At 39.9% G+C, this 24,684-nt stretch overlaps 2 protein-coding genes across 3 annotated transcripts; both read left to right on the top strand.

The window, feature by feature from the left end:
• Positions 1–620: 620 nt before the first annotated feature.
• On the top strand, positions 621–10,296 carry LOC131992440 (inositol polyphosphate 5-phosphatase K). Of its 2 annotated transcripts, none has more exons than XM_059358035.1 (13): positions 621–1,054; positions 2,400–3,026; positions 4,719–4,826; positions 5,001–5,109; positions 5,222–5,338; positions 5,783–5,958; positions 6,777–6,888; positions 7,900–8,009; positions 8,108–8,318; positions 8,418–8,555; positions 8,666–8,731; positions 8,817–8,921; positions 9,417–10,296. In XM_059358035.1, the coding sequence occupies exons 2-13, from the start codon at positions 2,404–2,406 to the stop codon at positions 9,885–9,887; spliced, it is 2,346 nt and encodes a 781-aa protein (XP_059214018.1). In that variant the 5' UTR covers positions 621–1,054; positions 2,400–2,403; the 3' UTR covers positions 9,888–10,296. The 2 variants fall into 2 exon arrangements, with proteins under 2 accessions (XP_059214018.1, XP_059214017.1); XM_059358034.1 differs by lacking the exon at positions 621–1,054 and adding an exon at positions 1,250–1,567.
• Positions 10,297–12,738: 2,442 nt separating this feature from the next.
• On the top strand, positions 12,739–24,063 carry mat2aa (methionine adenosyltransferase 2Aa). Its single transcript, XM_059357571.1, has 9 exons — positions 12,739–13,032; positions 16,357–16,434; positions 17,094–17,216; positions 17,855–17,967; positions 18,108–18,251; positions 20,233–20,451; positions 20,622–20,804; positions 21,256–21,389; positions 21,492–24,063. The coding sequence occupies exons 1-9, from the start codon at positions 12,939–12,941 to the stop codon at positions 21,592–21,594; spliced, it is 1,191 nt and encodes a 396-aa protein (XP_059213554.1). The 5' UTR covers positions 12,739–12,938; the 3' UTR covers positions 21,595–24,063.
• The last annotated feature ends 621 nt before the right edge of the window (positions 24,064–24,684 follow it).

The raw sequence follows: 24,684 nt of genomic DNA, 5'->3' as shown, positions 1-24,684 counted from the left end.
GCAATTTTTAATTGCACCATTTTTTGTGCATATTGACACAGTTGAATAGCTGAATAGTCCATGCACTTCACCAAAGGACTACTAAAAATATAGCTAACACTATGACTACAATAATAATAATAATTATTACAACAATAATAATAATCACAGAATATCTGTGAATGTCAGGAACTTTGGCACAATCTTATGAAAATCTCAACGTAATAATGAAATTACTACTTTGAATAACACATTTTTATATATTTCTGACTCCCTTCACAAATGTAATTATGAGCAACAACCACAAAAGTCGATTTCTCCCGCGTGATATCATTGATTGCATATCACAGATAGGTAGCTTTGCCAGATTTAAATTTAAATATTGGCATGCCGATCAATACCCCCCATCAGTGACGCATTAATGCCGGATTAATGCGTCACTGATAGGACAGATGCTCAATTATTTCTGGCCGGATGCACTTTGGCAGCTGATTTTTGTTTTGCCTCTCCTGCTCTGCCCGCCCCCTCAGGTGCCCACATGCTTTACCCAGAGTGCACAGAGAGAGAGAGAGAGAGAGAGAGAGAGAGAGAGAGAGAGAGAGAGAGAGAGAGAGAGGTGCACCGAGAGCGCGCGTGATGAGTCGCTGTACGGCCGGTGTGCAGGAGGTGCAGGCGGGATGCTGCTGATCGAAAAGTGCACAGCTGCTCCGGCCAACTGCACCGCGCTTTAAACAGTGAGAAGTAAGATGAGGTGTAATCAGCTGTTGTATCGCAGTGTAAACAACATGCAAGAGTCCGGACACATCAAACGCGACCGCCTCCTGTCCTGACAGCCCCGTGACGGAGACGTCCGCTGTCCACGGTACCGACGGGTCGCATCCCCATCCTGCAGGCTGGCTGCTTTGCTCGCTGGGTCGGTCTGTCTCCGGACCGTCAATCGATCTTCGCCTTTATGTGACAACCCTGTCGTGTTGATTGGCGTGCGCGACGAAGGGAGACTGATGCTGCTCCCCTCTGTGAAATTGTGAGATCACCTTTACGGTTCACCTTGGAAATAAAAAAAAACGGATGAAAGGTAGGACAGATGTTTTCAGCAGGATGTTTTCACTGCAGATGTGTGTTTGTGTTGATTTTGCATATACAATTGTGCTTTTGGGTGTTTTCCACGAGCCCGGTCTCGCACCTTAGTGGATAACAGAGCCGTTATTCAGACTTGCACAATCATGGACTGAAATGTGAGGAAAGGGGCCCATTTGTTTTGTGATAGGCTACTTAACCTCTGAAAGTTTCACTTTGGAAGTGAATTCAATATTAAAAAACCCCGTCTGATCACCATCTGTTCTGCAGGTTACTACTGTGGTCACATGAGATTCTCTGTTAGGAAGAGATCCTAATTTGCATACCATGAATGATTAAAAGAAGGTGTATAATTTCTGTGTGGGAGGACACATAAACAAAATGGTGGGAGGCCCAATGTCCTGCTATCATGTCAGGCATCCTCTTCCTCGTGACCTACCGTGTCTGTTGACATTGTCTGATGTGCTCCGTTGTCTACAGCTGTGTCCTGAGATCAAATGCTAGTTGAACGGTGAGCAGTAACTGCTTTATAATGAGATACCATCCCATAATGATCAGCACCAATTCTGTCTATTGCTTTGTAAAAGGGTCAGGAGGCTAATTAATGTGCTAGGCAACGAGGATATAATCCAGGACAGATGTACTAAGTTATTATCTCAGCCCACTGGTGGAAGTACTGTTATCTGACAGCTTTGCAGATTCAACTGACTAATGTAAAATATAATCAGCAAATCAATTAAGATGTTATATTAGATAGGTAATGACTTTGATTATATGTTAAGATGCTCAGCAGTTTATAAATTTACAAAATTAGTCCCACATTTACTAACTGCAACATTATACTAATGCTTACACAACATTAGTCATAATCCATTATCTGATATAATATATGATGCTGATACTTATAACTTAAACAGCATTTTGAACACAGAGGCATATTACTTGTACTGTTACAGAGTATTTCTACACTGTAGTTGGATTTTCGTACTTTAACTGAAGGAAAAGATCTGAGTACTTCTTTCATCACTGCTTTTTTTTTCATGTTAACGTCACCAGTGATGCCTGTGGAGCATGATGTGGACAGGTGCTCACTATAATGTGATGCGTTCCCTCAGCTTCCACTCAATGCAGGCAATGCTTTCATGTTGCACCTGTCTACCAAGGGCTCTCTGACTGATGTGCTCTGTGAGTCTGTAAGTGCTGGCAGGTTAAAGATGTGTTTAAGGTTAACGCATGCAAAAGTAATTTTGACGCTCTCTGCACGCCATGCTATCTTGTTTTATGTCAAATTTTATTTCATATTGAGAGATGTGTTGTAATTACGCATGTATTGCATGTTGTAGGTTGATGGATCGCATGCAGGCGGAGCAAATCAGCACTGGGCCCTGTGGGCCCAAAGTGCAACCTGGACCCTGTGCACTGATCGGAGTTGGCCCGGGTTTGCCTCCAAAGCTCGCAATCCATGAACCACCTCTCATCACCCCATCAGAGGTGCTCAAAAAACAGTCTGGATCGAGTCCCGTGCCGGCTGCAGTTGCACCTGTCAAAGTGGCAGATGAAATGCAGCCGGGGCAGTTAAAGTCTAGGTCCACTCCAACAACACTGGTAAGCATAAGCAGACCAAGACCGACTGCTCTGGGAACTAAACTTGCTCCAAAGTCGACCAGAATCTCAGTGGACCCCTCTAAGGAAATCGATTTGATGCCAGTTTGTATCCCAGGACCTCAGAGTGCCAACGCCCAGTTGCATTCCCCGACAGAGTCCTCCTTCAGTCGTCACAGTCCTCAGAGTCCCCGCAGCCCTCAGTCTTACACCAGTCAGCCTTACCTGAGCCCCAATCCCAGCCTGCCCTCCAGCCTCAGCCTCAAGCCCAGCCTCAGTCCTCAGCCACAGACGGCCTCCTCACCTGGTGGCTCCACACAGAGCCAAGTGCAGACTGAGAAGCCAGCAGGATACAACAGTGACTTCAGGTGAGACAAATAATGACACTTTTATTATAGCATTTTTATATTACACTTTGCCTGTGTGATTTCCACAAGGGTTCAGAAGGATTGTATGCTGGGAATGTTGTTCGCTGTTACGTCTAGATACAGCTGCAGGAGCTGTCCTGTAAGACATGTGCCAGACCATGTCACATGAATCAAAGCTGCACATTTCACTAACAGCTTTGTGAACCTGACGGAGTGACACAGCCATATTTTGTTGGCAGACTTCCCAGAGGCATACTTTTGTTGTGCTTCTCACCCATAAACAATGGCTGCTTGTAAAAACTCAGTTTAAATGTGTGGAACTGTGTTTATATGAAGGGGAAAATACTCGAAATCTAAACATCCTGAGATGGCAACAAGCTCCGCCAGTCCTACTGTCACACAAATACACATTTCTCATTATGCAGATCATATTCTAATAAACCTTAAAGATACACTGGCATATTTTACTACAAAATCACATAAACTTTATGCAATTACATGTCAACAGGTAATAGGTTTTGTAAGAAGTTACTCTATTAAAGATCATGCATAAAAACACTTTTAAAATGTTTGCTGCTGAAAATAACAAATATTTAATCTGATCCCCTTTAGCTGGAGCTGAAGCAGCAGCTATTCTTCCTTAAATGATGAGCTATGTTTTGTGAAGATTTATTAAACAAACAATTAAAGAACAAGAACATTTTTAAAAGAAAAATGTGAACGAGGTCACGTTCTGACATTTAAATGTTTTTCAACAGCCAAGTCTTGCATTTTAAATAATAAAGTGTCCTTGAATGCACCAACAAGGGAGAGTTTTCAAAACAGTCCGTGTTTATGTGAATATAAAAGAATAATGAAAAAAAATGTGTGTTGATTCTGTTGTTGACACTCAGAAACAGCTGAGAGTGAACATGAGTGCAGATTTTGATGGATTCTTTTGCCCCATAGTTACTGAAATAAATAATCACATTCTTCACAAGTCAATGTCAGTATGTAGCTATATCATTTTTAGCTATTTTCCTAAAACATACCTAAACCGCCAACGTGGCCCTTTAAGTTAACTAAATATCTGTTGCATAAACTGTTGTAATTTGATGGCAGAAATCATGAATCCGGAGAGCAAGCAGCACAATTGACTGATTGATGTAATGATTATATAGTTGATTTAACAATTAACAAATCGGATGAAAATCTTGGCATCTAGTTTGATAGCTGATGAATCATTTGAGTCATACTTCAGACTGTCAAGTATTTGCTGCTTCTGTTGAAATATGACATTAAACAAGACATCACCTTGAAATGTTGGGACATTATTCACTATTAAATGACATTTTATGGTCAAAATGGTTTATTTGAAATGTTAGCTGCACCCCTAATGAGTTGCTTCTGTTGTTTCTGCACTAAAATAGTGTTACTGGTAGTTTAAATTCAAAGGACAGTTAGCTCCGTCTCTTTCTCACTCACACACGCATATACACACACAAACACACACACACACCTTAGTCATCATCGAGGCACAAAGGGGTGCTTAATTGTGCGTATCTTTTTTTCTATATACAGCAACACTGGTGGAAGCTATTTCTCTAAGGATTACAGCACAGATTATGTCCTCTTTCATCCTACAGTATACAGCATTCAGCACAAAGTGCTTAAACCTAATGCAGCACTTCCACTGTTTCTATCCTCTGACAGGGTGTACATCGTCACATGGAATGTGGGATCAGCTGTCCCGCCAGATGACATCACTTCTCTGTTCGGACCAAATGTTTCAGATGGGAGCGTTGACATGTTTATCATCGGGTAAGCAAGTATTTCCACCATGCTCAGCAGTGCCAGAGAGACAGCCGCGAGTGCCCACTCAGTCATCTGTGTTCGTTTTGACGCGTCCCCTCCTGTTACCTATCACTGTCCTTTTTATTAGTGTTTGGTTCTCACTTGTTAATGAAATTTCTGTACTTTTCTGGCACCGCACAGACTCCAGGAAGTCAACTCCATGATAAACAAGCGGCTGAAGGATGTTCTTTTTTCAGACCAGTGGAGTGAGCTTTGCATGGACACACTCAGTCCTTTTGGATATGTTTTGGTCAGTAAGGAGTTAAATCTGCTCATATCAGTCATATATGGTATATTTTATATCCCCTACTCTCGAATTTACTGTATTGATTTATTCTCTTTCTTCTGTCCCTTCCATTTAGGTGGCATCCCAGCGTATGCAGGGAGTGCTGCTGCTGGTTTTCTCTAAATTCTGCCATCTTCCATTCCTCAGAGGAGTGCAGACAGAGAGCACACGCACAGGACTTGGGGGATATTGGGTACGTGCTATGCATTGAAGAGCTCAGAATTCTGAGATTTATTGCATTGCAACATTTGTGGTGGGTTTGTGTCAGTGTGATTCACGGGGTAGGGGTGTTCAAAGTTGACGTGTGTGCGTGTGTGCTGGCTCCCTCCTGCCAGCAGGCGCGTGCATGCGTGGGTGCATATGTCAGTGTGTGACCTTCCTGTGCGTGTTGATGTCAGCATCACCCCTGGCTGCTGCTGGTGCAGTCTCCTTCTCTTTGAGGTCAGTGCAGCTGCAGGCTGTCTGGCTTTCTGGTTTCTGTGACTCAGGGGCAGAAAAAACATCCTGACTTTGTCCCTAAACAGAGATACGGTTGATATATGTCGGTATTTTGTACACATTTTTAATTTATTGCACAATGGATCCATTTCTCTTATCCACCGTGTCCTCTCTTTGTCCTGTTTTTTCTCATTCTAAGGGGAATAAAGGGGGCGTCAGTGCGAGGATGACAATGTTCGGCCACCCGGTGTGCTTTCTCAACTGTCACCTGCCAGCTCACATGAGGAACCTGGAGCAGCGGATGGAGGACTTTGAAAGCATCCTGCAGCAGCAGCAGTTTGAAGGAGGCACTGCCACTGGTGTACTGGACCACGAGTGGGTGACATCACTTTTTTTTGTACATATGAGTTAGATTAATTCATCATTATTCAGTAATCTCAATTCACAAATAAATATTTTATCTATCTATCTATTTTCTCTTCAGAGAGGTCAACTCCAGGTGCACAAAAGATACTTAACCATTCACACCTGCTTTCCCCAGCTGTGCTGAATGATGAATCCCACTTGATAATAATTGTTTATTAGCATAAGTAACACCCACAGAACACCACATAAGAGCAGGTGTTGGGCTGTGTGCAAATACTCTGGCACATGCTGAAGAATTGGAGAGAGGCCACCAAGAAAAGGCTGCGAGAAGAACAGTAGTGAAATCGACATACTGTTAAATAAACTTAATGTGATTTTCCAGATTGTTATTACTGGTGTTAAAAAATCAACCACTCAGCTAAAACCTTTAATAATCTGAATGTTGAGAGTAAACATAAGAAAGCATTGGTTTTATTCCAGAAATCAATGGGAACGGTCAAAATAAGAGGAAATTGTTGATACGAACAAAAATAAGAGGAAATTTGTTTGTGTCATGCTTCCTGCATGAGACCCATAAATTATTCGGTCTTAGTTTTTATTTGCACCAAATGTTTCAGACTTGACCTCTGCTATAAAACGCAGCTGCTCCTCACCAATGATAAATAAATCTTTGGGGTCATTTTATGATAGAGCTTAAAAGTCTTGAGTTTCAAGTCACACATTTGATTTGATTTTACGGTTTTGTTAGCAGATTTGCAATAAACATCACATAAAGTAAAGTATTCAATAAAACCTTTACAACTACAAACATTTTTTTCTGTCCCCAGTGTCGTGTTTTGGTTTGGGGATTTAAATTTCCGTATTGAAGACTACGACATCCATGTGGTGAAATGTGCCATCGACAGCAATAAGCTGCCTCTTCTGTGGGAGCGAGATCAGGTGAGGCGTTTAAAAACATTTGCCCCTTCGCATGCACAGATGGATTTTTCTGGAATGCTTTGTCTGTTTGTCTCTTGATCACTGACTACAACCAGCAGAGGGTGCTCTAGCACAACGGGGACAAACATCAACTTCTGACCTGCTGAATAAAATCCATCCAGGCTGCAGGCATGTGTGAATAAAGTAAATTTATTAAAAGCAAGCTATAAGTGCACTTGATAAAGACCCTCTTAAAATTAACTTATATTTGAAGCAAAGCACACTGCAAATTCATATACTTTTTAAAAGTTCACAGAAATAAAGCTTCAAAAAAAGTGTTTTTAAATACAGCTTGACTGAAGAGAAATGAAAGTACACTTTAATAAAGTATACTAATAGTGTACTACAATGTGAAAATAATGACAGTTTTCAGTAGTACAGTACTCATTATCACTAAAAGGCTTATGTTTAAAGCAATGCACACTTTTGCAATTTAGTATACTTTTTCAAAATACATTGAAATACAGAAAAAATTGACTTTTGTCAAAGTAAATGTTTTGTAAATATAATTTAATACCCTTCAAATTCTGTGAATTTTAAGTAACTTCAATGAAGCATACTAATAGTGTATTAAAAATTGCCTTGAAACGAAGTATACTTTCCATAAGTACCAGTACACTAAATTACCACTATAAGTATTTGCAATTTGCACTTACGAATAAGTTTACTGAAATACTGAATTAATATACTAAATCTATTTTGAAGAGCACTTTTTAAAAGTACATGCGAAATACTTTAAATTAAGCACAAAAGTAAAAGTATACTTGTTATAACTAAAGTATAATTAAAAGTAAAATAATAATAATATTTATAATTCACTAAAGTATTTTTTTAAAGTATTGGGCATGCTTTATTAGACAGTGACAGAGAGAATGGAAGGTCTTCGGTACCAGTGAGCCAGCAGGCCGCCATAATTTATTAAATTATACTACTTCTTTTTTTTTAACCTCTCATCATTTGTCTACTGTACAGCTCAACATGGCTAAAATCACAGAGTCCATCCTTGACGGCTTCATCGAAGGACCACTGAAATTCCCACCCACATATAAGTTTGATGTGGGCACTCATACGTACGACACCAGGTACGTCATTCATCATATTTTCCATCACATTCAATTTTTCTGTTAAACTGTTGCTGTCCACTTTAATGGTCTGTCCTTCTTTGCTTGTTTTCTGTCAGTGCAAAGAAGAGGAAACCTGCCTGGACAGATCGCATCCTCTGGCGCTCTCGGCGTACCGGCTCCCCGGTTCCTACCCACAATGCAGCACTACAGCGGGGTCTGACGTCGTGGTTGGGTGGGGTGACTAAAGTGACACAGCATGTGTACCGAAGTCACATGGGCTTCACCATCAGCGACCACAAGCCTGTTTCTGCTCTGTTTTCACTGCATGTGAGACAATATTTTACTCAAATAGCCACATTTATATTTGATCTATTTGTATTGCTTGTTTGTGTTTTTTTTTTAACTGCCTTGTGATTTTTTTTCTAGTTCCCATTCAGGGTGGACATGCCCCTGGTGGAGCTGCAGGTAAACAAGGAGTGGAGTAAAGTCTCAGATGCTACAGTTAGATTCACTGTTGCATCAACTTATCAGCGCAGTTCATGGGACTGGGTAGCAATTTACAAGGTAATTCTCACATTGTTTTTGCTCAGAAGCTCAGGCTAATTTATTACATTTTGATACCCAGAGTCAGTGTTTGTAATTATGTCCATTTTTTCTTTTTTACATCTACACAGGTTGGATTCAGACATCACAAAGATTACCAGGCGTACATATGGGCCAAGGGAGAGCATGCGACACAGGTGTGTCAGACACTGAAGTCCACACATTTATTTTGTGTCGCAGCTGATTTTAGGATTCATTTCTTTCCATTCTTTTGTTCACCAGGTGACATTTTCAGAGGAGGATTTGCCACGAGATGACTGTGAATACATCCTGGGTTACTACAGTAACAACATGAACAGCATTGTTGGACTGTCGACGCCAGTTCAGGTAACAAACAGCAGAGGTTATTATGATTTGTGGTCCTGTTTTGGTTCTCAAAAACATTATTGATTTTGTTTTTTTTTTATTAAAAGATGAATCGAGAAAAAAGTCCTGATGATTTGGTCATGAAACTCCTCATTAGTTTCAGCACTTCCTGTACTGTTCTCATTCATATTACTTATATATACATTTAAGAAGGAAATATGATAAGAGCTGATATCTAGCCATTTTCCATGGTTTTCTTAAAAATTATTTTGGTTATTATCAAGAAAACCATGGAAAATGTCTAGATATCAGCTCTTAAATTAAACTCTTATGAGCTATTTTTGTTGTTATCATTAGATTTGTCCAAACAAATGTACCTTTAGTTGTATCAGGCATTAAAAGGAACAAGAAATTGAAGTAAAAGGGTCGTCTAATATTTTTTTTCTTGACTGTAGTTTCCTTGTTAACAGTCTCGCTCGTGCCCTTATCTCCTCTTAAATCCTCCCTCCTAAACAGATCAAGATCCCAGTCCACAGTCCCACCGCGCGTCGCTCCGACAGCTCGGACGTCAGCTCCGAAGATGACAGCACTCTGGTTCTGCTGGCTCCAAGCTCCCGCAGCCCAAGTCCTAAAACTGGCAAACACCGCCACCGCCACAGACGCAGCCGCAGCCCAGCTGTCCCGGCTCTTTCTTCTAACCCCCTCCCCTCCCTGCAGGGCCTCAGCCTCTGTCCTCGCTCCAAAGAAAGCCAGACTTGCAGCCGCTCACCCTGCTCCGCCGCTAAGAAGGAGCGACTGGTCTCCCCCGACACTGTGGTGTCCCCTGCCATCAGCCCGCTAAGTCCCCGCAGCCCTGTGTCTCCAGGAGGTGGCGTGACTGCACCGGAGGCCCTGATCGCCGCCATGTTAGGTGAACACAGACCAGCTCAGGTTAGCCCCTCAGGGCTCAAACAGATAGGAAAGACAGGGGAAACAGACACTGCATAGAATATAAGCATCGGATCGCAGCAATAGCCATGCATTCAGCGTCTGATCTGATCCCACAAAGTCACTGTGCTCGTAGAAGCAGCACATTATGTGACTCTTAAAGTAGTTTGCAAACATTCCACATTGTAGCCCTGCAGTTTTCTGTCTCTGATCATCTCATACACTGTGTGTATCTCGGAGTCAAAGATGTGTCCAGACTCCTGAAGTGCTTTTATAGACTCATAAGCTATATCATACGTCGACAAACATATTGAATGTGAAACCAAAGTCAGAGTAAACCCGATGGACACGACTGACAGCAATATGGATCCATGTAAACAGTCTTGTATCAAAATAAGGACCCTGGACCAGAAGCATTGATGGTATCATAGTTCACATCATAGAGAGAGTGAATGTGTGTGTGTGTGTGTGTGTGTGTGTGTGTGTGTGTTTGTGTGTGTGTGTGGTATGGTGTGGTGGTGGTGGGGGGGGGGGGGGGTTATGTAGGCCCGTGTTAAAATATAATTGTGTGAAACATGCATTATGCATTTTGATCCAAATGATGGTTTAAACTATAGTTCTTGGTCTGTATTCATAAAATGAATCTAATGTATCTAAGAGCAGATAGAGCATTTCACCACCTCAGTCAATCTGAAATGTAACATGACAATGTGACCATGTGACTTGAACAGTAATCTTAGATCTCTTTCTTAGCAGCTTTGTGGATACAGCCCCCGTTCTATAGAGGTCAGTGAGTGGGTGTTTAGGCTAATGTGTTCGTTTTTCGCTTCATGGAAAAAAAGTGTCATGTAATTGTGTGAGTGTGCAAATAAAATACAATGGAAGTTAGACTTCTTTAAACTACTAAATAAATAAAAAACTACTTTTTATTTGATAAAACACTTTAAGAACTATTAAGAAGATGTGTACATGTGCACTCAAGCCAAATAATGACACATAATGAGTCTTTACTCATTATTTATTTGTCTTTACGCAGACAAATATCTGGAAAAAAATTAAATCTGACAATTTTTAGACATTTTTATAGACACAACAAAACAAATGTTAATCTCTTGGGATACCTTTACAATTAGTTAAGACAAAAGTATCTTGAGGTTTCTACAGAGGCATGAGCACAGCTTGTAATCAAGATAATCACTCTTTGGATTAGTAAGCAGGTTTAAAACCAAAATGGACACCGGGAGAAGATGCAAAACAAGCTGCACAAACACAGATGAGTCATGCAATAATATCTAATGGGCATGCAAAAATAAGATCCTAACTGCGTCGTTAACATGGCTGTGAAAAGTTATGGGGTCAACCCTCAATCATCGTTATAGATCCACTCAAACAACTGCTACTCTGTGTTTGTGTCTTACATCTCCAAATATTGTATGTGTGATGTTTAAGTAGTGTATCGGTGGAGATTTTATTCCTTGGCGTTATTTTAAAATAAGGTTTCCAAATTAGGTCAGGTAAGTCAGTGTCTCCCAAACTACGGGACTATGACCAGAGGTAAATCTTTACTTTCAATTACTTAAATTTTTTAGAGATATTCTCATCTCTTCAGGTCTCATGAACCCTTAAAATAGGCAAAATACTTGATATATTATGCCTTAGGTGTCTGGAAGTCCTCAAAACCTTCATTTATTCAAGCCTCTAAAAATCCTTAAATTAGTGAAATACTGGATACGGCATTCCAACTGCATATCTTATCTCTTGTTTTTGCATTTTATCTAATTTTATGCATTTTTAAAATCTATTTTTATTCTATCTTAATTGTTTTGTTTCTGCTGGGTTTTGTGCTCATTGGTTTTTGATTGTTATCCTAAAACTTGTCTTTGTCTGTACAAAGCACATTGAATTGATGCTTTGTTTGCTCTGCCTCCAGGCCTTTACAAATTCCTCAGACAAGTAAAATACTTGATACTCTTATCTCTTCAGGCCTTTAAAATCCCTCAAGTAAGTGAAATATTTGATCAGTCCCCTTATTTAGGCCTAAAGAAATCTTTAAAATAACTGAAATGCTCAATACTGTCTTATCTTCGGACCTTTTAAATCATTGAAAATACTTGATACTTTCTCCTCTTCACTCCGGGGCAACACTGAAACTGTATTTCTGGTCTATTCTATCTTTTTTTTATCTCATCTTATCACATTTTTAAAATCGAATTATATTATACTGCATCATTATTGTTTTCATCTTCTTTTTTTGGATTATTTATTTTTAATGTCATCCTAATGCTTGTCTTTGCCTATGCAAAGCTTTTTAGATAGCCAAAACAATCCCCACAAGACTTGATACATTCACCTCTTGAAGCCTCTAGGATCTTAATTTATGTAAAACACTTTTATGCCTTTACCATTTAAGGGCTGTAAATGTCCTCAAAATCTGAGAATTAAATATGTGGGCCCTCTAAGGCCATTACCTTCGATGATGCAACAAAATTACAATAACAGTTTTGTTGGCAAAGTATGTGAACACATATATGACATTTAATTACATTTTTAAGCTGCTTTGAATTTAGGCCTACATACAGCTAAACAAGGACAACAAAGCTAAACAAGACTGGACATAAACACTTGAATACTATGTATAGATATAAATGTGTTTAAAGAAGCATCCATCTATCCATCTAAAAAAATTGCTGGAATAATGATTAATATAACAGGTTGCTTTAATGACATGAGGCAGATCATTGCTTCATTTTAAGAGCCACAAGTCAAACAAGGTTGAGAACTATTTTTTTTAAGTATACACGCCTGAAGTCATTCATCCCAGGGATTTATCCCCCATGGACTTTTTATTTTATTTTCTTAATTAGATCACGCCCATTTGCACCACATGGTCTGTGCTCCATAACAACATTGGCTGCAGAGAAGTAACCAGAAGGGTCTGAAGAAGTTGTTCAGTCAAAGAAATACAGCTCAGTCCATTCAGCCCCTTCGACTCGTGAGCCCAAACTTGAAGCAGCGTGGTTCAGGTTTAGTTTCGGCTGTGAAAACCTGCCCAGCTTCTTCCTCTAACTTCTGAGTATCTGAGCGGCTAGCCTTGTTAGCTCACAAGCTAAAATGAACGGCCACCAGAACGGTTTCCACAACAACGCGCTCATTGATGAAGACTGCTTCCTCTTCACTTCTGAATCGGTCGGAGAGGGACACCCAGGTAAGTTTTTAATCAACAACTACCTGTCTGCGAGCTAGTTCCCCCCTTTAACCTAATAATTAGCCCGGTAGCATCCTGTTAGCCTCTCTAAGAAGGTCATGTTAGTTAGCTGAGCACGTTGTTGTGTGTCAGCTGTCCTCTAAGTACCCTGTTCATCCTCTCTCTACCTCTGTCAACACTGCTAACAAGTGGCTCAACGTGGTGGAAAGGTGGCCTAGCTATATGTAAAAAAGACAAGCCACATGTAGAAAAGAACAACTAACTATTTTACTTTTTTATTTCCAGTTTTTGAAGTTAAGAAAGACCGTCGCAGCTGCATGCTAACAACATGGTGGCTAACTGTTAAGCTAACACGCCTGTTAGGACTGTTGGTGCCTGTCAATCACATGTTACCTCCATACTGTCTTCTTATATCGTCACACTGTTAAAATAATCGCCTAACTCATTTTTTCAAGTTTTGCAGGAAACCCAAAAAACTTCACCAAAAGTGTAACATATGACATTTATTGATCATTTCACTCAAAAAGGATGTAACAAAGGATGGCTATTGGCATAGTAATAACACTGTGTGTAAATTATGTAACTTAAGAGAAATAAATGACTTAGGCAATTTTTTGAACATGCCTTTGTGACTTAAGCAAGATATGGTAACACTTTATTTTGAAACCCTTTATTTTACACAAGCCTGTCAGAAACATGACATGAAAAGTATCATGATCATCATTAATGTTACTTCAAAGTGTCATTAATGTTCATGACACATCCCATGTCATGTTTATGACACGCTCATGTCACTCTTACGTAGACACCTTAGAGTAAAGTGTTACCAATATTAGTGTCAACAATAAAACACTGATAAACTAAACTGATAACTAAACAATCTCCCTCTAGCTCTTCTTCGCTGGGTTCTTATCTGATGCCTGTGAATGTGGCAAATTGTCAATGAAGTGATGATGTTAAAGGGGTAAAATGATCAACTGATCAACTGAGGATGTAGGTGATTTTACCATAGGTGGCCAGCGTTATGAGGAGATGATTTAGGCAAAAAAAACCCAACAATTTTGACAAAAAATGACTTGGGCGATTGTTTTAACAGTGTGACGATATATGACTTTACAACAGGACGTGGGGTGTTTTGACTACAAAAGCTAACAGTACAGAGCCATAAACATGGTTAAGGATGCTTGTATTTTGTAATTACTCTTTCTTCAGACAGGATATTGCTAGCTACCATTCAGCATTGCATCATTACATGATGGGGACATGTGCTCTGTAGCTGCAGGGGTGACGGGTTTGTTATTGTGTGGCCAGGGAGACAAATGTTACTTTGGAAGACCCACTGACAAAAATAAGCGTTTGAGTGTTAGTTGACAAGTGTACCATATGTTTTAAAGTCTGTTTATAATTGAGTAATAAGCTTCTTAATGTAAACCCACAGATTTCTGATTTTCAGGGTTACAGTGTAAACATATTTTGATTTTAAAACTGCATTTGACATAGAAAAACATCACTTGTATACACTCAGTGGCCAGTTTATCAGGTACTCCTTTGTATAAAAAAATAATGCACTCTAATACATTATATCTACTTCCTAACATAAAATAATCTGCTTGCCAACATGCACAGAATGGGCAAGGAAGAATATGAGCCTATACAGATAGAGCCTGTAAGAGCAGAACTTCATTATCCTTAACCACTTACCAGAACTTGGGGCCTGGAGCTATTCCCAGCTGACATTGGCACACCCTGGACAGATGGCCAGTGTATCGCAGGGCCGATATATAGAGAGAGACAGCATTCACAACTACTTCAATTTAGAGTCATCATTTGAACCTGAGCTGACGAAGCCGATTCAAACCTGCAACCCTCTTGCTGCGAGTTGAAAGTGTGTCCCAAGGAGCAGGCAGACAAAATAAATTATTGCGGTCTGTCAACATGCCCTCTTTCTGATTATTAACCTTTGTCACAGGAAGAATGCAATAGAGCAGTGTGCAATGCACGAGCACTTTAATTCTCACAGGTTGTTTTTTTTTTAAGTATACAGTCTTTGTTGAAGCGGTTTCAATGGAAAACAGATTAAACTTTATGGCCATTTTGGAGCCCGTAGTTTGTGGTGATGTGGCTGTTATGTCAGTGAGTAGAGACTTATCGTTATAACACCTTTCAGCCTTAACAATAGGTCCATAAACGCCACTCTAAAACAGTTTCATAAAAACTGAACAAAATAACCCTCATAAAGGTTGGATTATTGCAGGGCTCTTGTATTGGACTGTGTTAGACCTAATTTTAGCTAATAAACTGCCAGTTAAGTGCATGTTTGTAGCATACAACATTTTAATTTTAGAACTTTACTTTTCATCGGCCTGTGGAACAATACGCTACAGTTTTCAGTCTTGCATTGGGGCAGTGGGGGCAGCTCCATTGCAACAGATAATAGGCTTACCAGTAGTCCTAAATATAGGTACTGCAGGGGCTGCTGCACCACTGTGGGTGTAACACAGTCACATACACATACTTAATAGTTACTGGACAATCGAAGCACCTACACAGTGTCTCTTTGCACTTGGAAAGCATTTTCAGAGAGTGAATTAGATATTTGGAAAATCTCTATCTATCAACGGATTCAGTCATCCCTGAAATGCCGCATTCCTTAATTGTGTGTGAAGGAAATAGTTGCAATACTTTCAGGGAGGGATTGCCTCCCAAGACTTGAGTTGGGGGATGAGGGAGATGGAAACTGCTTCACACTGTGAGCTCATGAACTGGGAGAAAGAATCAGTAGTTATTGCAAATATTCAGTAAGAGATAATCATGTTCCAAATCATGTTCCAAAGTACATTTAGACCAACTTTTGTCTCATGTCAAGCCCCGACTAAAGTATCACCTGTGACTGTATTGTAAATAATCAGACCTCAAATTAATTAATTCTCATTTCTGGAAAGTCTTTTTCCTGGCGGTGGTATTATTTGTATAACTTCCTTGGAAAGTTGATTTAAGACAATTCTGATAAAAATAAAGTGAAAAATGATTTATGTTTTGATCCTTGCACATGGGAGAAAACCTTGAGTGATGTGTTTTGAACCTGTTTTGTGAACATAAATTATTTTTAAAAAGGCCTTAATGTGTTTTTTTCATCTAGTCTACTTGTACATTAAAACTGAGTATACATCGTTATCAAGTTGTAAATTACCTATATTGGGATAGAAGTTTTTTTTGTTTTTTTTTAACATATTGCCCCTAATGAGCACAACCGAGGCATTGCCAAGCAGTGTTTTTATGTGAGTTGACGAGAGTTCTGAAAAAGACTTGTGTGTTTCTCCACAGATAAAATTTGTGACCAAATCAGTGATGCTGTGTTGGACGCACACCTCAAACAAGACCCTGATGCCAAAGTAGCATGTGGTAAGTGTTTAGACACTAAAACAGGTCGACCATAGAGGTTTGCTGTGTATTCTGTATTGAAGCATGTATATGTAAGCTGAGGCATTTAACGGAGGTTAGTGCCACCCAATTATGGCATGTTTTGGTTCTTCTATCGAAAAAAGTGTTTTCTGATGTGTCTTATGGTTCCTGTAGGATATAGACCCATTTCAATAAAATTATACCAAAAACTAGCCCTGGAAGGTAATATGGATTGTGTGATTCCTGGGCCACAGTCATGGATAAGTTGTTTTATGCTGTTATGCAACCCAGGGTGGCTCACAACATTTCCTTTTAGAGGTTAATTATTTGCATGTTTTACTGCTTGAATGTGGATGAGGGGCACACCCTTTGGTTATTTGAATCCACCAATAAAAGGCCATCTGCCACTGATTAATTTCACATATCATTCTAAAGGGGGATGGGACTTCACATCCTGCATCAAAGCCTAAAGTTTTGTATGGCTTCTCTAAATGTTGGTGAAACAGCTGCAAGAATTAGTCACATAAATGATGAAAATGAATCGCCAACTAATTTGATGATTGATGTGCATGCAATTCCCTTTCACTTCCCTGTTCCTAATGATATATTATACTTAGTCTTACACTCATCCCTCACACTGCATGTCATTGTGTTCTCAGAAACTGTTGCTAAGACGGGGATGATCCTGCTGGCGGGGGAGATCACCTCCAGGGCCAACATTGACTACCAGAAGATTGTCAGGGACACAGTCAAACACATTGGATATGATGACTCCTCCAAAGGTACAGTGATGAAAGTTGGTAGCTGAGTGTATAGTTTGGTATGTGGCTTATGCAGTTAAAACCACTATTTAAAGTCTAGAGGAGAGAAGTTTTGCTTTGAAACAAAATTTTGAACTGAATCATGTTGGTTTTGAAAAAGCTGACTCTTCAGAATAAAACTATCACAATATCTAGACCTTTGTATCATATGATAGGCTCAGATTATCCCACATCATAGTTTAAAAAGCAGGCATCAATAATTGATAGTCAGTAGCCCAGAGCTTACTATTATTATTTCCTATGAAGAAAAAAGTACATTTTGTATTTGACTCGTAGTTAATGAGGCTGACGCAGTGTAGCTGACGGCACAAAACCAGTTGGACCTGTTCCGGATGCACCAAAAGTTAATTACTATTCCCAGGCCATATCCTGGTGCCACCTCAGTTAAATAAGCAAACTCATTCAACTTTTTAAGTGTAGTAGGGGATTGTTTAATTTCCACCCGAGATTGCAGTATTGTGACTTGGACAGGTCTACACAGATCTGCTCCCTATAAGGCTGTTTTACATTTAGACTAGTTAAAGTGCATATTTGAAGGAGGCTTGGTGAGGATTGACTTGTGATACGGTTTACTGAGTCTCAGCTGTCTTGATCTACAGGCTTTGACTATAAGACCTGCAATGTGCTGGTGGCTTTGGAGCAGCAGTCTCCTGACATTGCTCAGGGCGTTCACCTGGATCGAAAAGAAGAAGATGTGGGAGCCGGGGACCAGGTCGGAGTGTTCATATGTTGATGTTTGGGGTTTTTCTATACAGCTGCGACTGTAGTCAGAAATGAGGTGGTAACAAAGTGTGCTTGTGATGTTATTTTGACCTCTATTCATGCTGTGATTTGTGGCTGCACCTCTCACAGGGTCTGATGTTTGGATATGCCACTGATGAGACTGAGGAGTGTATGCCCCTCACTATCGTCCTGGCTCACAAGCTGAATGCTAAGATGGCTGAATTGCGCCGAAATGGAACGCTGCCGTGGCTCCGACCCGATTCCAAAACTCAAGTAGGACAGGAAAACTTTCTCGGCCTCCACGCAGCCCATCTGCATTACTTAGAAAATAAAAGCCTAAAAATTATGTTTTCCAAATATACATTTTTAAAAGACATTGTACAAAGATACAGTTGCAAGAAAAAGTAAGTGAACCCTTTGAAATTGCCTAGTTTTCTGCATTCATTTGTCATAAAATGTGATCTGATCTGCATCTAAATCAAACACAGACAAATGCAATGTGCTTAACCTTATGCCACACAAACAATTATAATGTTTCATGTTTTTATTAAACACAGCCATTAAACATTGATAGTGATGGTGGAAAAAGTAAGTGAACCCTTGATTTAGTAACTGGTCGAGCCTCCTTTGGCAGCAATAACCTCAACCAAACGCTTCTGAAGGCTGCTGATCAGACCTGCACAATGTTCAGGAGGAATTCTGGACAATTCTTTCTGACAGAACTGCTTCAGCTTAGCTATAATCTTAGGATGTCTGGTGTGAACGGCTCTCCTGAGGTCATTCTACTGCACCTCTATTGGATTGAGATCTGGGCTACGACTGGGAGACTCCAAAAGGGGGATTTTCTTTTTGGAAGTCATTCTGTAGTAGATTTACTTTGATGTTTACGGTCATTGTCCTGCTGCATCACCCAACTTCTACTGATCTTCAGCTGGTAGACAGCCACCCTGACATAACCCTGTGGGATTCCTTGATTAAAATTGGGTATTAATTGTCCCCTCAATGATAGCAAGTGGTCCAGGCCCTGAGGCAGCAAAGCAGTCCCAAATCATGATGCTCCCTCCATCATACTTCAATGTTGGGATGATGTTCTCATGTTGGAATGCAGGGCCCTTTTTACACCATACGCAGTGCTTCATGTTTTTAATGAACAATTCATCAGTCCACAAAAATATTTGTCAGGGTGCCCTTTGCCAAACTTCAGGCATGCAGTGATGTTTCTTTGGAAAGCAGCGGCCTCCTCTGTGGTGTCCTGTCCTGGACGCCATGCCTGTTCAATCTTTTGTGTGTGTGGTATACTCATGACGAGAGATTTTAACCAGTTCCAACGACTTCTTCAAGTCTTAACTTGTTACTCAAGAGTTGTTTTTTACCTCACTGAGCTTTCTGCATTGTGCCTTTTGAAGTGAACTTGGCCGGTGCAAGTTACTTGGGGTTACTTTGTAACCCGTTATAGTCTGATGCAAATCAACAATTCTTGATCGCAGGTCTTCGGAGAGATCTCTTTTTTTTGCGAGGCAAGGTTCACATGAGCAGATGCTTCTAATGAATAGCAAACTCAAAAAGTTTGAGTGTTTTTTACAGGTCAAAGTATCTCTACATCTCACTCAAATCTCTTTTCATTGTTAGGTCTCCAACTTTGCTAATTCCTGACTCCAATAAGCTGTTAAAGGAGTCATTAGCCAAATGGTTCACTTACTTTTTCTATCAGCATTATGAAAGTTTCATGGATATATTAAAAAAAAACATGAAAGTGTATAATTGTTTGCATGGTATTAGGTTAAGCACGTTGTGGACTTGGGACTTAGATGCAGATCAGATAACATTTCATGGCAAATAAATGCAGAAAACTAGGTAATTTCTAAGGGTTCATATACTTTTGCAACTGTATATTGAAGCTACTGTGGATGAGCTGAGTCAGTGATTACTTTTATTATCGCTTGATATTTGTGAAGTTAACTGTATAGCCTATAGGATGTTAGAAATGTAAAATGTTAATTTGAAAGTTCTCAGAGCCCAGAGCAGTGTCTTTACTGTAAGTGGCTTGTTTTCTCCAAAAACCAAAGCTATTCAATTAATAAGGTTATAAAACTGAGGCATTTTAGGATAATTTTAGGAAAAACTGCACTTAATTTACAATTAGGCTTTTACAACCTGGAGGTTAATCAAATGTAAAGGGAAACAGACAGAAATCACTTCCATCCTGTTTCATTTTATAAATCTTTATTCTTAATTGTTTGTTTTTACCCCTCAGGTGACTGTTCAGTACAGACAGGATCGAGGGGCCATGAAGCCATTGCGTGTCCACACCATTGTGATCTCTGTGCAGCACGACGAGGCTATTAGTTTGGACGAAATGCGCAAATGTCTGAAGGAGCAGGTGGTGAGAGCGGTGGTTCCCAGTGGATACCTGGATGATGAAACCGTATACCACCTGCAGCCCAGTGGACGCTTCGTCATCGGAGGACCGCAGGTGAGACAAGATTATTTAAACTTTGCTCCTCTTCAGTTTTCCTGCACAGTCACACCAAGAGATTTGCAATTAATTGTTCTCAAATGTTTCCATCAAAATGAACAAAATCATGCAAAACGTATTTTTCTTAAATGTACATGAACTTCAACGTCCTGGGTTTCTCCCCGCAGGGTGATGCTGGTCTGACTGGGCGTAAGATCATTGTTGATACGTACGGAGGCTGGGGTGCTCATGGAGGCGGAGCCTTTTCTGGGAAGGACTACACAAAGGTAGATCGCTCTGCGGCCTATGCTGCGCGCTGGGTGGCCAAGTCTCTGGTGAAAGCTGGGCTCTGCAGGCGTGTATTGGTCCAGGTGAGTCTCACAGTGTTAGAGAAATAACTTTAACATAACCTCAAATCTACATATTATAGTATAAAACTCTCAACCACCTGTTGGCTTCAAAAAGTGTCTGTTAAATGTCCTGTGTATTTCCTTATTCTTTTTTATTTCCTTCCTTATCTTCGAGGCTAATTTAGTTTGGGGAGTCTGTTTTTCTGACTTCAACAATACTGGATTTTAAGGCCTATATCTATATGAGAGTTAAAAGAAAATATAGCCAACACCCTATTTCATTTTCTTCTTCTTTATTTACATAAACACAACATAGAATAGTGAAGAGAAGTTGCACATAATGGTTTTTACATCCCTTTGCAACATTTAATTTAATATTGGAAAAATCTTGATGCTCTGTATGCTGAAGCATTTCTAGAGGGCCATCTCTTTGTCTCAGCAAAATTATTAATGTGCGAATATTCTGTTTTAGGTATCCTATGCTATTGGAGTTGCCCATCCACTCTCCGTCTCCATCTTCCACTATGGGACCTCTCAGAAGAGCGAAAGGGAGCTGCTGGAAATTGTGAAGAAGAACTTTGACCTCCGTCCAGGAGTTATCGTGAGGTAAATACAGATTTTAGCTAACAACCATGCAGTTAAGATCCCCACTATACACATTTTCCACATACTTTAGGTTTCTATAAAATGACTTTGTTTCTGTCTCAGGGAGCTGGACCTGAAGAGGCCCATCTACCAGCACACAGCAGCTTATGGTCACTTTGGGCGTGACGTCTTTTCATGGGAGGTGCCCAAGGCGCTGAAATACTGAACCCCTCCTCTTATTTTCCATACGGGCCACAGGTGTACTACAGATAAACCTGTGTATCCGTCCACCTCCCTCCTTTCCCCTCCTCCTCCTCCTCCTCCTCTTCTTTTTCTTTCTTCCTCCTCACACACAGCCACATCACCATAGCCTCTACTTCACGAAATAATGCCCCGTCTCCACCTGTTATCACTGTACACATCTCCGTGAGATAACAATAGTTTTTCAGTTTCAGATATCAAGTTGATCTAGCATGTTGGATAAATAGTGGGTACAGATTCGAGCAGTGCTGCCGGCTTTTGTTCATCTTAGTTCAGGCAGCTCACCTCACTTTTTGTATGATTAACAGTAATCTAGTGTCCTGACACCGCTAGGTAAAAGTGGATTAACCTAATCTCTTGCAGTATATATTTATAGCAGATTTCCAAAATGACCACATGGATATTTTTTCGTAAAATATTTCCAGTATTCCCCAGCTTTCAAAATCAGAATCTCACTGCTGTTTAGTTGTAGGAGTGATTAATGGTTTGCATCCTCTGTTGCTTTTCCTTTTATGGCAACATGTCATTTCCCATTTCGCCTAACTTTGTTCGTCTAATGGCAGTTGAGCATTGCAAAAACATCCGCTCTGTTCACATCAAACCCTTACCCTCTATGATTTTGAAAGTCTGGTCGCACAAATGGGGTCAAACACATGTCAAGGAATACGGAATCTGCTCATTTTCTTATTTTTGCTGTCCCTTCAGGCCATTTGTTTTTCTGACGTTTTACAGAGAAGTCAGAAGCTGCTAATGACCTTGTGGTTATGTTGGGCTGCACCATGAAATCACTGTTTTTAGAATTTATTTTGTTGGTTTAAATGTCATGTGAATGTTCCAAATTGTGTTAAATGTGTCAATGTTTTACTGACCAAGATAAAGGCACGGTCCCCTGAGTCTGAGTCTGGGTGTAGCTACAGAGAAACCCAGCTCAGTCGCCTCTCAGCGGGCGCTGCCTTCATCCCATGGCAACATTGTACTTGAAATAATTTATAGAATGGCATTTGACTATTGCGGGACCTAACTGTTTGACCAAGAAGGAAGTACAACTGAGTAATGTGTGCCACAAGTTTTTGTATCAACAAAGTGTTTTTCACTCAGTTGCACACGTTTAGGATCCTCAGACCTTCAGTCTCACCTGCACACAATGTGAGAGGTGGATAAGCATTGAAACATGGAGAGTAGAGCCACAGACAGACCAAGAGATAAGAGGAAGCACACAGTCGGCTTAGTGAATGTAAGACGTGGTATTACTACTTGTCTTCTCAGCAGGGTTAGTTTTGTAAACAGGGATGTGGGATCAGACTGTTACGGTTACATTTGACGATTTTGAATCTCCTGTGGAATTGCACTGCACATTGCTTCTTTATTACCAAAAATGAAAAAGGCCTCTTTTTTTTCAATGTTTTATATAAAGTAGTTCTGAAATGGATATTGAGCTTGCAGCTGAGGCTTTTGTTTTTAACTTATTTTTATTTATTTGTTTTTAAAAACATGCATTCTTTACACCATACCCAATGAGTCATGGTTGGCACAAGTCTGATTTTTCCCGATTAGCACACTTGAAACAATCCGGGTTTGTCAAGGTGGCCCCTCATTTTGTTCTTGTTTCGTGAGGAAATGCAGATAAAGTGCAAAAAATGTGTGCAAAGGACCCTGGGCAGATTTGACCCCATGACGTTGTGAATACACAGTATATGCCTTTGAATGCTTCCCAAGTTGTTCTCCTTGACTTTACTCCTGAATGTCACAATATAGTTGCAGAGTTGAGGCTAAGCCAGCTGTAAATCTGCAAGGTTGGTATTTACCTTTTTAAAATCACCAGTTGGTACTTTGTCTGAGCTTTGTGCACAGTTTGCGTGTCTAAAAATGTCCTCATTGTGTAACTAGGTGGCGCTGTGTCCTCGTATATAATGGAGAAATATAATATCTACTTTAACACTGATAACTTGTCTTTAGTTTGGCTCCTCTGGCACCACCTTGTGGTCATGTGAGTATACTGCAGAGAAACCTCAAGCTAGGAGTGTTGCTAAAGGCAGATCAATCAATCATACAGTAAAATGACTCCTAAAGATTTTTTTTTACATGTTTGCATCCCTAAGCCCATCCACAATGAGGCCAATAATTTGTTGGTGTTGTACAGAGAAACCAGCCTGTTTACATGGTCTCCTGTGGGGGGTGTTGAGAAGCATTTTTTTCTCTGTTTAATATTATTTTCTAATGATTAGAAGTTATTCAAGAAGTATATGTGGTTGCTGAATGTGTAAAAGTGCCTTTTCTCATTTTTTGCAATGCCCCTATCCCTCACCCCCACATATCCCCCTCCCCCAGTTTCTACCCCGAGGTTGTAAAATCTCAGTAATTCATTCTGAGGAGTCGGATTTGTTGTTGAGTTTCTCTTTCAAACCCTGTCAAAATAAACTGCACTCTCCTTCTACTCATTTTTCTGTGACCATTTATTTTTTATGATAAAGCAGATTCATGTGATCCCATATTAAGGTTGCGCTGTACATTTTATCCAACCTTAATTTGTGTGTGACCCTTCATAATTAGTTAAACTGGTCATCAGTATATGGACCAACAATATATGTCATATTGTTGATGGAAATAAAAATGTTACTGAGGTACTCAGATTCTTTACTGAATAAGTACTAAAACCTTACTGTGAAAATACTCCACTACAAGTAAAAGCAATGATTTGAAACTGTTTTAAGTAACAGTGTCAGGTAATAAAAGGAAAGTACATTTTCCTGATTATACTAAGTATTCATTGTGTGTGTTACTTCTGTGGAAGTAAAAAGTGTCATGAAAAGACTCGAGGTACAACCCCAGTTCCCAAAAAGTTGGGATTTAATAAAAATGGAATGCAATGATTTATTTAATTCTACAGCTCAAATGGTAAAAATGATAGCAGAAGTAGATATCTGTTTATAGAAGATCACTTCCTCAGGAAAATTGTTTCTGTTCTGTCTTTCTAATGTTTGTTGATTAACAGTGGTGACATACTAAAACCCAACTTTACTCTGTGTAGCTTTTGGTTTATAAACATTCATTTGAC

This window comes from Centropristis striata, chromosome 19 (assembly GCF_030273125.1).
Source record: "Centropristis striata isolate RG_2023a ecotype Rhode Island chromosome 19, C.striata_1.0, whole genome shotgun sequence".
Lineage (NCBI taxonomy): Eukaryota > Metazoa > Chordata > Actinopteri > Perciformes > Serranidae > Centropristis > Centropristis striata.
The sequence above is the reverse complement of the archived record's forward strand: the minus strand, read 5'-3'. Positions and strand labels throughout refer to the sequence as shown.

Coding starts and splice junctions, on each gene's coding strand:
- mat2aa (XM_059357571.1), top strand. CDS start 12,939: ATGAACGGCCACCAGAACGGTTTCCACAACAACGCGCTCATTGATGAA. Junction 16,435..17,093: donor TGATGCCAAAGTAGCATGTG/GTAAGTGTTTAG, acceptor TTGTGTTCTCAG/AAACTGTTGCTAAGACGGGG. Junction 17,968..18,107: donor ATGTGGGAGCCGGGGACCAG/GTCGGAGTGTTC, acceptor CACCTCTCACAG/GGTCTGATGTTTGGATATGC.
- LOC131992440 (XM_059358034.1), top strand. Junction 3,027..4,718: donor GGATACAACAGTGACTTCAG/GTGAGACAAATA, acceptor ATCCTCTGACAG/GGTGTACATCGTCACATGGA. Junction 5,339..5,782: donor CAGGACTTGGGGGATATTGG/GTACGTGCTATG, acceptor TCTCATTCTAAG/GGGAATAAAGGGGGCGTCAG.